This window comes from Cygnus olor, chromosome 11 (assembly GCF_009769625.2).
Source record: "Cygnus olor isolate bCygOlo1 chromosome 11, bCygOlo1.pri.v2, whole genome shotgun sequence".
Classification (NCBI taxonomy): domain Eukaryota; kingdom Metazoa; phylum Chordata; class Aves; order Anseriformes; family Anatidae; genus Cygnus; species Cygnus olor.
The window spans coordinates 19,669,720-19,686,850 of NC_049179.1; the positions used below are offsets into that span (position 1 = coordinate 19,669,720).

The 17,131-nt window shown below is 39.2% G+C and overlaps 1 protein-coding gene across 3 annotated transcripts in view; it reads right to left on the reverse strand.

Annotated features, from left to right (window-relative positions):
* The window catches only part of MEGF11 (multiple EGF like domains 11), a 286,501-nt gene that overhangs the window by 166,840 nt on the left and 102,530 nt on the right, over positions 1–17,131 (reverse strand). For all 3 annotated transcript variants that reach the window (XR_005823454.1, XM_040570532.1, XM_040570531.1), the window contains exon 8: positions 9,196–9,288. Coding sequence is in view for 2 of the 3 variants with exons in the window: in XM_040570532.1 (XP_040426466.1) it covers positions 9,196–9,288 (93 nt within the window). In the remaining variant the exon portion in view is untranslated. The remainder of the gene's footprint in view (positions 1–9,195; positions 9,289–17,131) is intronic.

The following is a 17,131-nucleotide window of genomic DNA, read 5'->3' on the forward strand; positions in this document are numbered from 1 at the left end:
GCATGCAATTGTAAGGCTTTGGTAAAAAGAAACTCTAAAGAAAATTTTGACTTAGGTTTTATCTGTAAAATGGCATATTTGTTTCCAGCTTTGGCTCTTCAAAGTGTCTCTCATTCATATACAAACATTTCATTGACACCAAAATAACTGATGCTGTTTGAATGAAGTTACTGACTGCCTCAGCTCTCCTGCCCCCATACGCAAGAAGCCTTGGATCTAACACTAGGTGATGAATGACCACTATTTCCTAGCAAATTTTACCTGCTGGGAGCCCAAGGTAAACTCCAAGTCTTATTTCTGAATGAAACCTTTCATTTTCCTGTTTGACTTCAACCCTTAACCAAAAGGTAGTATTTTATCTAGGAAGAACAGTATCTTTTGAAAATACCCTAAGAACACAGAACAGGGACAGGGGCAGTAGGACCTTTCCCAGTCAAATCACACATCTTTGCAGTCAGCTATTCAAAACCCAGCACAAGTCAGAGCAGGCCTGAGGCTCCTCCTGTTTCAGCTGCCTGAAGCAGCTCCCAGGGGATTTTCTGGTACCTTAAAGCTGGACAGCGAGCAGTGCGCTGAGCTCTGCCCTCTCCAAGCATTCTTTGAAACACTTCGCAGTGCCAAGCACAGAGAGAATTGGTTTAGAAGCTTTCCCAACTTGTTCTTCTGTTTGTTAGCAAAAAAAAAACCCCGGGAATACTTTTAAATGGGTGTCCAAGTCTGAGATTTTTGCCTCCACTTTGGCAGAGGGAATTGTCCTCTTTTCTCCAGGTGATAGCTCTTTAGTGACCAGGCCATAAAATTATACCAATGGTACTTTTAAATTGATCTAAAGTCTGTTCATTTGTGTAGTGCATATTTAAAGCCACATTATCGCAAGACGCCCCAGCAATGAAATTTAACATTAGCAATTCGGTTCATTAAAAAGGATATTTTAGTGTGTTCTTTCTTTTATAGCTATTTCCCTGTCTAAAGTAGGAAAAACCTCAGTCAAATTAGTAAAACTAACAACTCATCACACATATGCTGCCTTTCTATGAAGTCTCCTCAGCTCTCACCAGTTAAACAGATGAGAAAAGATGTATGTATGTGAGCCAAATTCCCCCTTGCGTAACCACAAAATGTGTGCAGGAATGCATTCAGCCCAGTCAGTACTGGCAACCATAGTTTCATTTAGTGAAAATTATCCTTGAAGTGTAAAGTTTTAGTCAACCATCAGGTCGTGTCTCAGAAAAGAGAATAGCTCTGGTATGAAGTTCACTTCCAGACACAGTAGATGTGCTCCAAGTCCCTCGGGGCTCAGCTCTGCTCTGTACCCTCAGTTACAAACACCTCACCAACATGATTGCCTTGCTCTGGTGCGTAACTTCAACCCAGAACCCTGTCTGCTCCCAAGAGTCACAGACACACCTCTGTTCTCGGAAATCTAAATGTCTTACATGCTCCCTTTTGAGGCCATCAGTCCCAGACATGCTGCCCTAGTGAGAGGCAATAAGTAAGTTTTTATACCAGAAGGTTTGCCCATAGCCTCCCTCAGCTTTGGTTTTCAGCACGATCTCAGTGCTGAGTTCAGAGCCAGCAGCCTGATGCTCCAGGGGTACAAGGCATATACCACTGCCTACTAATGCAGTCACATGGAATGCAGAATTTCCATCCTGATCGCATACAGCTCGTCAGAGGCTGGAGAGCGGGTAAATGCAAGGTGACGTACCCAGAGAGCCATTACATCTTCAACCTGGCCTCTTGCCTCCTGTTTGCCCACTGTATACCCTGAATCAATGTATATCAAAATTGCAATTACAGAAGTGTGGTTATTAATCATATACCGTATGTAATTTTCAGTGTATTGTTTACCTAGATGAGGAATGGCCCATTTCTGTAAGTCTTCTATTCCCAGGTAAGCACTCAAGGGGCAGATCAATGCAAGCATGTCTGCTGACCACTGCAGCCAACCACCCAAATCCCACCAGCCCCAGCCTGGCTCCACACAGCCCGTTCCTTTACAGCAACTTAGATAGCAAGCCTGTGCATATAGAAAGACTACATCAAGAGAAAGATTACAAAGTGGTGTTGCTACCTCATGCCAGCTTAGAAGACAAACCCTTAGCATGCAGCAGCCTCAGCAGCTACCACTGTAGGTACAAACGGGAAGCACGGCTTTAGCAGATCATCTGAACTCTCTGTGAATATTACCTCCAGCATGTAACTCATTATGGCCCATCTCTTTAACCAAAGCAGCCAAACCCAGAAAAAAACAGATGCTTTAACACAGAAGATGATTGTGGTAATATCGTAATAATTACATAGAATTGTGTAGAATTATTCTAGTAACATTTTACATTTAAAAACATTATTATACAGCTGGAACCCTGTTACACTACATACCTAAATTATTTTCTTATCACATCTCTACCCTCTGGTACTCACCTACATGGTAGGTCAAAACATCAGCTCTGGCTAGAATGAAGGAGTACGTTCAGATCACTGACCTGTGGATTGTGCTCTGCTCTGCAGGAATTAACTCTGGAATGGAATTAAATTTGGGTTTCTCTTTATATTGCGAAGCTGACTTTGGTTTTAGTTCATTGACAGAAATACCCACCACTGATAAGCCTGGATGACACTCAGTAACTCTGGTCCCTAAACGAGGCCCTCATCAACCTGATTTTCCCCCTCATCTCTTAAGTTCCCATTCAGATAATGACTTAAGCACTTATCTAACTTCAATAACATTAGATGTTCATTACTGACTTTAAAAGGACTATTCATATGCATGAAGTACATGGCTAGATCAAGCCTTCAGAGCAACACTGTGCACTGGAAGAGAGAACTCCAGGGACTGAAACGGAGTCAGGTCAGCTCAATCAAACGTTCAAAATCATTCAAAACAGGCAATCTCAAAGGAGGGCTGGAACTGTTGGGGGAAAATGATCTGTCGCTGCGTGGGCCTCAGACACAACCAGCTGATTTAGGGAAGGAAGTCCTTTCCCACCCTGTGACAGTGAAGATGAAGGTGAAAAGTAAAAGGACACAGGGTGCTGGATTTCTGTTTTTTACTCACTTTATACCAGACTTAGGACAACAGGCAACTGATCTCTTCATCATCAATGAATCACATAGCAGAGGTGTACAAAGCAATTTCTTTCCAAAGTAGATCTTGAATCTACCTTTTCTTTTCTAGAATCAACTGTTGGTTTTAGCTCAGTCCAAGGAAAAGCCAAGGCAAATATGACTCTCACACCTTTCCACAAGCGTATAGTACTTCCAAAGCAGCTAACTCGTAAAAGTTTAGGCTATACCATTATATCTCTAACAGAGGGAGGAAAAACCACCACAAACACTTGAGTAGTAATATTAACAGCTTCAACACGAGAAAAAACATTACCACCAAACGAAAAAGGATAGATCAGTCCAGTTTAATGCAGCCAAATTATCTGTGTAAAAATGTATACGGGACATGCTGCTGTGCTGCTGCCTGCGCTGAACAGCAGCTTGTGTTTACATTTCCATTCCCTGCTTACAGGCTGTCCTGCGTAGGCTGCGCCCAGGAAGATGGGCTGCTCCGGAGACTGCTGCACACATGCACCACGAGCCCAAGTGCGTGGGCCCAACATCCAACGGAGGCAAAAATTAAGCACCAGCTGTTTACTTGATAACACCAGTTCAGCAGTGGTTGAAGGGACTGGGATTTTTAAGCAAGAATACATGCTTAGGACTGAAAAAAAGACAGAAATCAATTCCACTCTATAAATGCTCCATAAAGATCTTCGTATGAGCACTCACCAGAGTTTTTTTTACATGTGCATCTCTTTGCATGACACAGTTGTCACTGAGTCTGCAAATCATATCAAAATTATGCTGCAGTTTGAGCTTGGCTTAAATGAGAAATGTATTAAAACGTTAAAGACCATGTGCTATGGATATGGAATTCTGTTTCAGCTGAAGCATCAGCTAAGCCTGAATCCAAATTTAGAGTCTCACAACTATAAACAGACGTGTACCTAAACTGTACCTAAACTTGGTGTTTGGAGTGACAAATGAAATTCAAGGGCTTTAGTGGAAACAGCACCAATGCACCTGGTTCTGTCACCTCATTTGGCAAGTCGATACAACACTCCTTGTGAAACAATCCCACAGCATAGACAAATTCTCAACCAAGAAACGTGGACAGCTGTCCTTCAGGGACAGGCCCTGAATTTAAGCAGTGGTTCACTAAGAGTTCAGAATATCTGAGGTCCTGTACCCCTACACCTCTTTCCAGGCTGGCTTCCCAGTCAGCCCCCCTATCCTGAAAAGCTGAGGACAAAAAATGAACTAATGATTCCAGCAGATAAGTCCTTGATATTAGGCTGAATTTTGTTTGACCCTGTATTCAAAAGTCACACATCACGGTCATTCCTTTGAACTTCATTTCTTCTTCAGAAACAGTTCAAAGCATTTTGAGAACGTGGAAGCCAAAATCAAACCTGAAAAATGCCACAGACCCGCTTTAAAATACTCCATTTTTCTCCTGAGATGCCTACTGTTGCTTTCATAGCTTGTCAAGCAACCCCCCTTCAGATTTAGCACAGTATCTGCACTTCTCATTCATCACAAGTCTCAGAACTGAAGCACTCCAGCTGCTCCAGGGCTATACCCTTAAATGTGATCTTGCTGCTATGTTATACTTTTCTGTTGTTATGACCTTGGCTATTTTTGACAAAGAGATAAAGATGAAATAGGTTCATGCTCTTAATGACCATTTGTACCAAACACCCTTTCCAAAGAAAGCTGTTATCCATATGTGTACGACACTGATCACCCTGTGCCACACGGCAATATGATATCCTCTCTCCCCCAGGTGACATAGCATGAAGAAGGATGGTTCGGCATTACTATGCCAACATCCATTTAATTACACTTTGGACAAATACTGCATTTTCTGCTAAAACTAATAGCAAAGCAAACGTTTTGAAAACCACTTTAGCTTTTCCTTACAACCTCTGTGTTTGTTTACTTCAAAATTTCTCAAACACAATTTTGGAAGGTTCTTGCTTTCAATTCAGGGCTCTTGCTCTGAACTTTCCTTTTTCTACCTGTTGCAGAATAAGGTGTATTATTACTGTTCTGTGAATCCCCTTCTAACCAGAAAGATACTTGTGATCTTCCCCACAATGAAGAATGCTCTTTAGAGTAAAAATGGCCTTCAATAATGTTGCCTGATGAGTTTTAGCATTCTGATAGAGAGACAACCTTATTCTCTGTGAGCCTGATAGATTCAATGAGACTCTTCCCTTAGATTTCACTAAGGTCTTTGTAGCTGTTTCTTCAAAACTGACTCAGCAACATCCTTAAACACCTGCTTAATTTAAAGTAGATGAAAAGTCCTGCTCATGTGTCAACTTAAGGATATGTTTAAGTGCTTTGCTGGATTGGGGCCTAATGGCTTGCAAATACAGATGGTTATTATCAAGACCCAGAAAAGGCCAGGTAACCACCAACAGTCAATTATATTCCTACCAGAACTTCAAGCCAGTATATCATACTGTTTGAAGTTAATTGCTTTGAAATAATTGGACAGGTGAGCAGGTAAGTTCACGCGGAGCATTTGCCATTTTCCTTTGTATTAAAAAAAGAACAACAAAACACTGCAGATTGCATGGACATAATGGGCATGATTAAAAAAAAAGTTGAAAGGGAAGGGAAAAGGTATGTGTTTCTTTAAAGACTTTTCCTTTAATTTTTTAGTATCATTAAAACCTTGAAAAACATTTCATTCAAGAGCTTCTTTAGTTAATACCTCATTACTTCTCTTTTTATTGTTATGGTAATCAAGCCTTAATATATTGCAGCTTTATAGCATGAAATCAAGGCTAGGCCTGCGGGCATCAACAGATGCACAACAGCATGCAGTAAAACACAGGTATAGAGGCATGCAGAGCTGAATATGGCACAGGGTTTTTTTTATAATTGTTTAGCAATTCATCTGAACTGATTTTAACCTTGACAACAGATGAACTCTAACATGTAGCATGATCACTCACTGGGAAGCTGCACAAAATGGCAAGTTTTGTGATCGTTGTCTTAAAGGCTGAGTTTTATGAAAGCATGAAACAAAGTTTGAGAAAATGTTTAAATTGTTTGTATGGCTACAGGTTGTAGCTATAACTATTCAAAATATTTAACTGAATATATTCTGGCCAAGGGAGAACGGCAACACTAAGAAACTGGATTTAACACCAAAAACTTTCCTCTCTGTAAGAAATGTATGTTCAGTGTCAGAGTTCATACCCTCTCCTGGCATAAGCAGTCTTTGAAGCACACCAAAACAAACAAACAAAAAACAACAAAAACCATTTGGATCTCACTTCTGCTTTTGCAGTGACATTTGAACCTCGTATTGGATCTCTGGTTATATTTGAATTTCATCCATCAAACCAAATGAAAGTTATATATAACTTTTAGAAAGTTATAATGGCTGGTCTGCAGAGTATTGAAATACCTCCTCAAGAAGAGCGAAAGTGCCCAAATCTTTCCCAAGTAAACAGCAGATGACCCCCAGTGTCAAGTAGGCTCCACTTCTTAACGTTGTTTTCAGGAGAGATCTTTCAGAAAACAATTACCTCTCCCTTGAGGTTTTTGAAATTTAAAGGGAGCGTTTTGGCAAGCAATCCCTTTCCCAGTAGAACAGTTCCAAATAGCCAACAATAAAAGTAATATGCCTATGACTTTATAAAATCACTTAGACTGAGGTCCGTATAGCAAAGTTCATCAGCCCTACAGGGAGCTGGTATGTTGCATATAGCCAACAGCTTCGGCTTATCTGGAGCACATCCTCACAGGAACAGCCATTCAGAAACATCTAACGAATCATACTTATTTGTCACTGCAAACATGTGTCCTTCATAATAGCTATCCAATATTCATGAAGTAAAAAGAAAGTAGGCACAGGTAATACAATAATCCAGTAAAAGTGAATAGTGTTTTCCACATTATTAATGGATAACGGTAAGGCATGACTCAAGGCATGAATCATCATTGTATCTGAAAATCCTGGTGAGCCTCAGTTAGGCAAAGATCCTCAGCTTCTCTCTTGGAAACCCTCAGAATAACAGTTGTACTGTATTCAGCTGATAACTGTTCTATACCTTTTAATTCAAACAAAGTTTCCTAACAATAAAGAGGCCAGTCATCCAAACTTTTAGTATCAAGCATAAAGGTGAGTTACTCTCTCAGCTGCAGTAAAAACTAACTCAGAGGCCATTCACACTTATAAGCATTATGCCTGACAGTGGTAAGTACTTGTCAGATCAGACCTTAGGACAAGAATGCATGTTGCCCAGCATATAACAAATGGAATGAAAGACAATGGACACTATAGTCCAGTGCACACACTAATTATATTAATAAAATGAAAGCTTAAATTTTGAGGCTAATCCTGGGCTATCATTTATAAAAGTTAACAGGGCATATTTAATTTAGGAATTGGCTAACGCTTCTCTTTCCACCGCTGAAACCTCATAAATGAAATATACTGGATTGCTGCCCAGTGCGGAAATAAAAGTTATGAATAATGTTTCTATCTCAATCATTGTCAGTGCTTTAATATTCCTAATTACTTTAAAAAACTAAATATTCAATATAGGAAAACCCTGCTTTTTCTTTTTATCTTGCAAGATTAGTGCAGTTTAGTAAGAGTCGCTGGGTACTTTTAGTTCACGAGGCCCATCTGTGCTTTGACATCTTATCCTTTCCTCTTCATGATTACAAAGAATGGAATACTTGTTACTCTCTGTGTGGATGCATGTACAAATGCATATGTGTGTACGCCCATGTTATCACAAGGTTTTTATTATTTTCTCATTTTTGAACTTCTCCAAGTACACATGCACAGTATAAATACTCACTGGCTGTTAGGTTGAACATATCTATTGCCAAAAATAACCAAAGGATAAAATGATTACCTGAGATTCTAGACTATTTTACAACTGAAAGTACTATTTTTCCTGAAAAAAAATGTTCTAGATTACTATTCAGCATGTTGTGCTGCTCAGTGTTTTCCCTTGTCTACACATGAGGTAATCCCAAAAGTTTGCTTCCAACTCCAAAGAATGGCCTTTCTTTCTGTCCTCCTTCCTACCCCAATTGCCTTTTCTGCTCTAAGTTGGGAGATACCAGCAAAGCTGCAGACAGAACATGAGTAACCACACCAAAGTCTGTCCCATTGATTTTAGCCTCTGTGTTCACCCTAGTCAAATTTAACTCCTACTCTCTTCTGATGTTGCCCTTTATAGATCCTTTTTCTGTTATCTTTCTGCCTGATAATAATGCCTCGTTTTTAAGATCCCAATCAATGTGGGAGAAAGGGAGGAACTAAAAGCAAAACAAAACAGTCGCTCAGTAAATTATTCACAGGATCTTTCTATATGCAGCTTTATTTACTCACCTGATGCCCAAATAGACTTCATTTAACAAGCTTATTTATCTTATGTCAATAATGGACTGGGCCTCTATTCCATAACCTCTTTGATATTTATACCGCAAAGAACACTTGCTGTTTCACTCTAGCATGAACTAATCACATCAACTTATCTTTACCAATTAAGAGACTTTGACATATACAGCTTCTCTAGCTGAAGGAACTGAAAGCTTCAAGTGTGAATTTATTTCCTAGTAAAAGGTGCAGAACTCCCACCTCTACTATTTTCCCAACTTCTGCAGTATCGGTAATTCAGGATGCGGGTTTCAAGTCAGAAGGAAGAACTGAGCTCTATGAAGAGTCAATGTTTTGTAAAACTCTCACTGGCTTCAAGAGGACAAGTATTCTGTCTAGAAAGTGTACTTTCCAAGTACTCCAAGTACTCCATACAACACTTAATGAAGAATGTGACATAGTAAAGATGAAGAAAAGATGACAGTAAAGAAAAGAGAAAAATTTAATAATGGAGCTATAATATCTACATCGGTATTCCAGTAACAGGACAGAAAGAATTAAGAGCATCCTTCACTGCATTTAACATTTCTTTATAAGAACAAGCAAAAGAGGGAAAGTCGTTATTGTAGCATAGGGTAATATCACAATTGAGTAACTGCAAAATAACAAACGGACAAGTCTGATTTTCCATTTCAAGCATCCAAGTTCTAAGGACACTGCTTTGTTTCAGAACTTTTTTTAATAGCAGCATATAACTTTACTTCATTTTTGTAATCTTTACTCACCACTGGAGCAATCAGTACCTCCCCATCCTGGTTCACAATGACAAGTGTCAGGAGAAACGCATCTTCCATGCACACACTCCTCTGTGCAGAGTGCTGTTAAGAAGAAACAATACACAGCATTGTAAATATATTAAGCAATTGGTAAACATACGCTAAACTATGCTTTACAGAGCAATATTTTGTTTAAAATATTAAACAAAGAAAACAAACAAAAAATAATTACTTGCAAGATTTAATTAATACTAAGTGACCAAAATAAAATATAGGTCTCTTGACAGCGATAAACTTATTTGTCAGTTCAGCTCTTTGTAATGAAAAACTTTAACACCAGAAATTACTTTGGTTAGCAGTTTTGCTTCATAATAAAATTTTTAACAAACTGACACTTGTGATTATTATAATTACAGAATACTAGCTTCTTCTCTTGCATTCAAGTTGCTGCTGTTCATAGAAGAAAATGGAGCTCCAAAGATCCAAAACAAATTTGGAAAAATTAGCTCAAGGAAAAGAAATAATTTTACTACATGATGCAGTTGCTGTAAGTGCAGGCTTGTTTTTTCAGGGTCATCAAGTTTTCCATAACTGAAGTGTTCTATATCTTATTTGTCTACTGTTAGATTATTGAAAGTTTAATGTCCTCAAACTATGAAAAACTGGCTGGTTTTACCAACTCACTTGCCAGTTATCTAGAAATACACATGGGAGAATCTCCTTTTCTTTTTCCTGTGTAGGAATGGCTCATGGTTTTAAGACATTTTTTCTCCTGTGCTGCTGTGGTGTCTGACTTGCTTTCCAGTATATGCCCATCTCACACAAACAAACTTGGACGATACTGAATAGCTACTTAAGGACTGAACCTTACTGCTTACTACCTTATTTCCATTTTACCACTTAGGACATTGCCAAAAACTCAGCGTGGAAGTGATTCACACTGGATCATTAATTTGAAACGTATAAGTTTCAGCTAGACTAACATGTATGAGTTCCTAATGAATATTATGTAGCAGCAATGAGATCACTATATTGAAAGGGCTCTGATGTTTTTATATCCTGTGTTTTTATATTACACGGGAGATGTGGGTATTGTGCTTACCTAACCAAGAACTGGCTGGAACTGAACTACAAAAGACTTCAACCCAAAATAAAGATTAATTAATTCCTGTCCAAAACAAGGCCAGCTGATCTGATCTGGGATGTATCTTTGCGTTGCTAACCTGAAAACCAGGCTGAACTACCTGATTTATTTTATCATTCAGTGAACCTTCTTAAAGTTCCACTGGGCCTGTATATGAAACACTTGTTTAGTTCCCAGGTACCCCATGGGCCACATGTTTTCCACTGATGTCTCGATAATTTAAACAATTCCTGCTGTATTTGACATCCTGTTCAGACTACCAGATCGGATCACATCCTGCATCTACACTCAGCCTGGCATCAAAGCCAACAGAAACATTTTGCTGTCTATGTCTATTCGGTCCTTGGAGACCAAACCCTGTAACCTATTCACAATATATCTAAATCCAGCTTTAAATCACAGATGATCTTTATCCATCAAATCACATGTGACCAGCAATTAGAATGTTGCCTCGTTTATAAGAGCTGCAAAATCTTTCTAGATCAGTCATTTCTTTTCGAGGTTCACTACATGTCAAAACTGAAATTTATTCTTATTTCATATCTCATGTTTAGATAGTATTGCAGGGGGCATGAAATATTGATAGCTAATTCTCTAGTCACTAACTGTCCTAATCTTTTGTGCATTTATTTTACTTGAGTTTGCTTGAGTTAGGGTTTCTAAAGACAGTGAGGCATCCTAGTCCACAGATGTAAGATGAAATTCAAGACAACACATTAGAAAAACAGGATTTTTCCATTAAAAAAGATATGCCTTCACATAGTCATTTAAAAATGGCTGGTTATCTATGATAAGGAGCAGTTCACATAGATAACAGCCACAGACTACTACATTGCTATTAAAAGTACAGTGTGCTAAAAGGTAAATAATATGTTGGGATACGGCTCCTTTGAAAACTGTGCTCCATGCAGCTTCTTCTAAGAATACGATTCATACTGATGTTACTATTAACACACTAGTTTTACTAGAGTTAAGAAAATTGAAACTGAGATTTTTCTGTTTCCTGTATGGGCATTTAAAATAATAAGTCATTCTTACATGTAAAATCTGCAACATTTTTATCCTTTTCATTTGGCCAGGCTCTTGGGCCAAGGGGTAATTTGAGAGCAAGAAGCCTGACAAGGAATATTACTGTTCTCTTCCAAATAACAAAACTCCTACCCATTACTGGTCTAAATTTAATGGATTTAGCCACACAAACATATCAAACCTTAACTAGGTTAAAATAAATATGAAATAATAATGACTAATAAAGATAATAAACTTAACTTAATTACTTGTCTATAGACAGAAATGCTGACTTTAACAGTGCTCCAGTCCCTTGCGAAGAGTGTTTTGTGAGACTTGGAAGCAGGGCTCAAGATACTATTCCTCATTGTAAGGCAGTCAGTGGTACATGAAATACACTTTTTTTGCATTTTTGCTTTTTAGGGACTTTGAATTCCTTTGTAGTTGATGATTACAATGTTTAAAGAGCGATAAAAAAGTCAAGAAATGTAAAGACAACCCATGAAGTAGTGGGTGTTCTCATCTCTGATTGATTCAAGCAGCTATGAGCTCACTAGAATATGGTCATTTAGAACTGTGAAATTACAGAGGACTAATCCCATACGTGGGGGTCTCAGAAATCCCCCTTTTTAAAAAAGTGAAGCTTTGATATAAGCCAGTTTATTTGAGGAGACAAATAATCAGACTCTTGCACTGCCTGATTCAAATCAGGCCTATAAAGCCTATATAAAGACCACATTTGGGTGCTACTCAGAAGTTTTACCATGGCAAATAAAATTTCAAATTTCCTATATAAAAGGGAAGTCTTGTCTTGCTCTAATCTTTAGAGTTTAAATTAATTTTTTATTCTATTAACATTCAACATAATAGGATACAATGGTCCCCAAGGCATTCTTCATAATATACTTTGTACAGTGGTTTGCAAATGATCTTACTAGTTAATGGAACTATAAAAATTACTTGCACATAAAGGTCAAGAAAAATAAAGATAAGTATATACTTTCTGGCACTGCCCTGTTCAACACACAGCTAAAGGCCCCTGGAGTAAAGAAAACTTGTACTAATGCAAGGAATATAATTCCTCCCCGTATAAAAGCCCAAGCAGTTAAACTTTTGGAATTCCAGACTTTTTACATCTGCATTTTCCCTTGACCGATTCTCTTAAACAATCCAGTGCCTCATTGATCAGTTTATTATTAGCATTCTTGGCATGAGTTTAAGATCAGTTTGTAGTTTGATTCAGCCTGGTAATAAAATGACCTACATCAAAGCCCTGCCAAAATGCCATCTTTGTAGCAATGTGTTTAGCATGAGTTATTTGACCATATTCAAGGTCACACAGCAACTGCTCCTTATCATGGAATGAAGTCAACAAAAGGCTTCTACAACAATTCATTTGATGCTTATCATTTACTTTATAATTATAAACAGTGTGGTTTTTTTTAACATATAAGGTCAATACTCAGGGAAATAGACATAAAGTTTATGCTCTTTCAAACCTGAAAGGACTACACAGATTCCTCTAACACTAGCACTTATTTTTTAATTGTTGTCTTGAATTTGGACTCAAGTATATTAAATATGTTGTCTGTGTCCCCCATCTACAAAAGTAGTACACTGCTGAGTGGATCCATCTCTTTTGCCTAGAGAATGCTTTCATCCCAGTTACACCAAGTGAGTGGCACCACGGTGAGTTTCTCCCAGACAAGCAGCAGCCCCGGTCCAGAGCTCTTCTGTCTTCCCTGGTGCTGCATTCCTCTGTGTGAACACAAACTACAGGGTTTAATCCTGCTATATCATCCTGTTTTATACAGCCCGTTATACCCTGTTGATCACTCTTTACCAACACATTGACTTCCTGTACTCCCTTAAGTGCCATTACTAACACCTGCCACAATTACCTTGTAGCCTCTTCTCAGGTGTGAAGGTGCATTTAGAGAAGACTTTTGTTCTAGTGGAAGATGTATGGAGTGTTTTAGCTAGGGACAGTTTTGTCAGCTTGTCCAAAAATGTAACTTGTGTATGTATTGCACAAAAGGCAGAGTTAAAAAAAGAAAAAAAAGGCTTGTGCTTGTGATGGAATGTGGTAACACCTGCAGTCATCCTTACAACCTGGAGGAGTTCACAACCACTGACCCACTGACCCAACAAAGTCCCATCTCCCTTCCACTTGTAGGACTTTGTTATGGCAGACAAGCAAAATATCTTCAAAACAAAGATCAGTGTAACTCCAAAGGCTAAGGGAACCCATGGTAGAAAGCAGAAAACAGGCTTCACGAAGTGCACTTGTAGCAGCTGGTGTTGCCAAAGAGACATGCTAGAGAACTCTGTACACGATCAAGTTTCCTGAGCTCTGCGGGCTTTCTGCCCAGTAAGTGTAGTCCAGCCAGGAGGTGACAGAAAGCATAAATAACTGTTGCTACATTTTAATAATGGAAAACATTGCTAAATGAAGATACAGATGCTGCTACGTGAGAGCACAGACACAGAGAGAAATTCGGGCGCTTTCCTAGATCTACACAGAACGAGCTGTTTTACTGGGTTTGCACATGTGGCAGATGGACATTGCTCCATGACTGCAAGTTCTTCAAAATATCTTTCTTTTCTTTGCCCTACCTCATACAGTTTCTGCCAGGTTTCCTTCCCTACAAACAGATCTCACCCAAACGTTTTCCTTTGTTTGCTGTGAATCAAGGGTAGAGCTGCATTTTTTCTATATGCTGCCTGTATTTAACTTCCGGTCATCCAGCCAGTTTGCCTCATGCTGTCTAGTCGTTGGACTCCAGAAAGCAGAAATTTAATGGAAGAAGTGATGTTTTCCTTTGCTGTTTAAGATGTGTCCCTAGAACAATTTGGGCCATTTTAGCACATTCTTCCAGTCCCTATTGCCACTTTTAGGGGAAAGAATAATTTTGTCAGGTGAAATAGCAGTTATCTCATGGCCAGTGGTTTCAGATAATGCAGAGAGGTCAAAGAAGATGAAAAAGGATGCTTGCCCCTTATCCATTATGAATCTATTCACTCTGGGCCACTCTGGTGTTTTCATTTTAATGTACTGGCCTGAATCCAGGTTGTGCTGAGTCTAGGATATTAGCTTCATTAGATAAGCCTGTAGTCAGCTTTTGGCTAGATTCTCTTCGAATGTGCTCAGAAAAGTGAGGTTTGATAGCAGAAGAAAGATGACTACAGCTAATGCATCTGGGTAGGTTCCCCTTATTCTTAGATTATTGCTTATTTGTGGAATGGAAGATTCCCTCTCTAAATCACTGACTTTCTATCACGAATCATGCTGATTAGATGGCTTCCTGGATAATTTTTTCAATGAAGTGGGATAATAGTTCTTTGTATTGCTTAATGTCTATTTCTGTGGTCATCGTTCAGGATTCATCCGTTAATTTATCACCTCGGATAGCACTTTAACGCAGGGGTTAGCAACCTTAATAGATGGAGATACGAAAAGATCTCAAGCCTGCTTAGGCTTTGAAGAATTTATTGTTTCAGTGTATAGCAACTCTTATTTTTCATCTCCCTATTGTTACCCAATGAAAGCACTAATAAAAAAATACAAAAACAAGGAGATCAATGCAAGCGAAATAAAGATGGGACTGATGTAGATCATATAACAGCAAAGGGTCACAAGATCAACTCCTTTTCCAGTAAGTGCAATGCTATTACATTTTTTGGCAAATTTGGAATTACAAATTATGCATCTATGCAATCTGAACAGAATCAATGGTCTTTCTTATCTGGGACATGGGGAGTCTCTGACCACTGCCTCAGTGATATATTGATCTGTTCAAGATAGCAGCTAGGATGTGTTATCCTCAGTCCTGACACTCTGCCAAAGCTTAGGGAGTACACTGTGCCAGAGATGACTTGTGAATGGCTAAAATAAAAGAATTGAGGACATATATTTTGAGGATTTTGTCTTCTCCCAGGGAGCAGAATCTGACGTATGTCCCTGTCATTGTTGACAAAATATCAGTAAATCCCTATATGAATCTGCTAGGAGGTGAAGATCTGTTAATAAGCATAAAACCTATGTTAGTGTCAGACCAGATTTTCTGTTACTGGACAAATGGCAAGCTGGAACTCTGATGACTACCAAGAAGGCGAACACAGGGACTCCGACATTCTTGTCATGGCTGAGTGTTTCAGGCAGATGACATGGGTCCTGACATAATTTTAGCCAGACCACAGTGGTTCAGACTCTCAGGAGGATTACTCACAGTTTTCTGGAGGATCTGGCCCTGATGAGAACCTAGTTTAGTCCGTGTTGCAAACTATTGCCTGCTGTAGGCCTTACCCTAGGGAGTTGTTAGGGAAATAAACTGTGCCTGGAGAAGGCCAAGGTGGAGAAAAGACTGCCACTATTTCCAAGTGCCCTGAGAAAAGCTAGCCTGGTGGATCACTTTAAGGAATTGCAGTCTGGTTGGGTCCAAAAAACAGTGGAGCTGGAGCAGAACATCCCCGAGAAAGGCATAGCATAGCATCAGTGACCATAAAATAGTGCCAGTGCCAGTAATAGAGAAGGTTAGAGTCCCACAAAGGGAGAGGTCAGTGACAGTCACACATTTAACAGACTCTTTGTGTCATTTTGATGCCCCGTTGGCTTCATCTGCTCTGGTAGAGAGAGGGAATGGGAGATGGCACTTACCATTTAATAATGACTGAATGAGAGCTGAAAAGCTGCCTCCTAATAGCAGCAAATGTCAGAAGAGCAGAACTGGGATCAGTTAGATGAACTACCTTGTATCTTTGGCTGTGTGAATAACAGAAGAGCTTTGCAGTACTTCCAAGGACAAAAAGGGAGTTGTGGGAAGGCACTGCAGGCCTCTGAGCTTTGAAGCGCTCCTGCCCTGCAAAATAGACACGTTAGAAGGTTGGGGAAAAGCTATGCTAGTCTGTAGGTCTGTAGGCAAAATCACAGCCAAGCTCTGGCAAGAGGAAAATGTGAAAGGCACAAAGGAGTTAAGTTTAAGAACCTAGCCAAAATCCACAATGAAGACAAAACACCTGTCTAATGCCTGATTTAAACTGGTACATGGCTAATGTCAAATACAAAGGCAAGATCTCAAACCAAGGTCAGAGATGACAGTCCACACAGGGATGTCTGTGGGGACATGGGGATTATCAGGATGTATAAGCAGCTGGGCTTGGTCTGTGGGGTGAAGAGGGAAATTCTGCCTCCAGTTTAAATCTTGACCACTCTAAGGTAAGTCATACTCCCAAACTACCTACCATGTCTAGGGCTGCCTTTCTCACTGCTATCACAGAAAATGAATTTGAGCCCACAGAGGACTCCTGACACCTTGGACATCAGTTAAATATTGATAATTGTTGATCATTGCAGGCCTGAGACTGATTTTATGCATTTTCTGCCACTGTTTCAAGTAGAAACAGTCATTGCTTTCTACCATGTTGATGGGAAAGACTTATGCTGAGATCAATTCTTCTAATCAATGTTATAATACAACATTATTCTGTAGTATAATTTTCAGCATTTTACTTTTTCTGGTAAATGATTTCCCATTGCCTCACTGCAGGGCTCAAAACAACTGTTATAACTAGTTCAAACTGTTAACGAAGTTAAGAGACATCCTGAATCAGCACAGCAGAAACTACGACCCAGGAAAGCTTTTCCCCTCCTGTGCCCTCTGTCTACTTCTTCAATTTTGGTAAATTGACCAACTCTTTCCAGCAATTTGTACAAAATACATTTTCAGTAGTTAATTTTCTACTGGAACTTGATTCATCCAACCAGCAAACTTAATGAGAATTTGTGCTTTATAT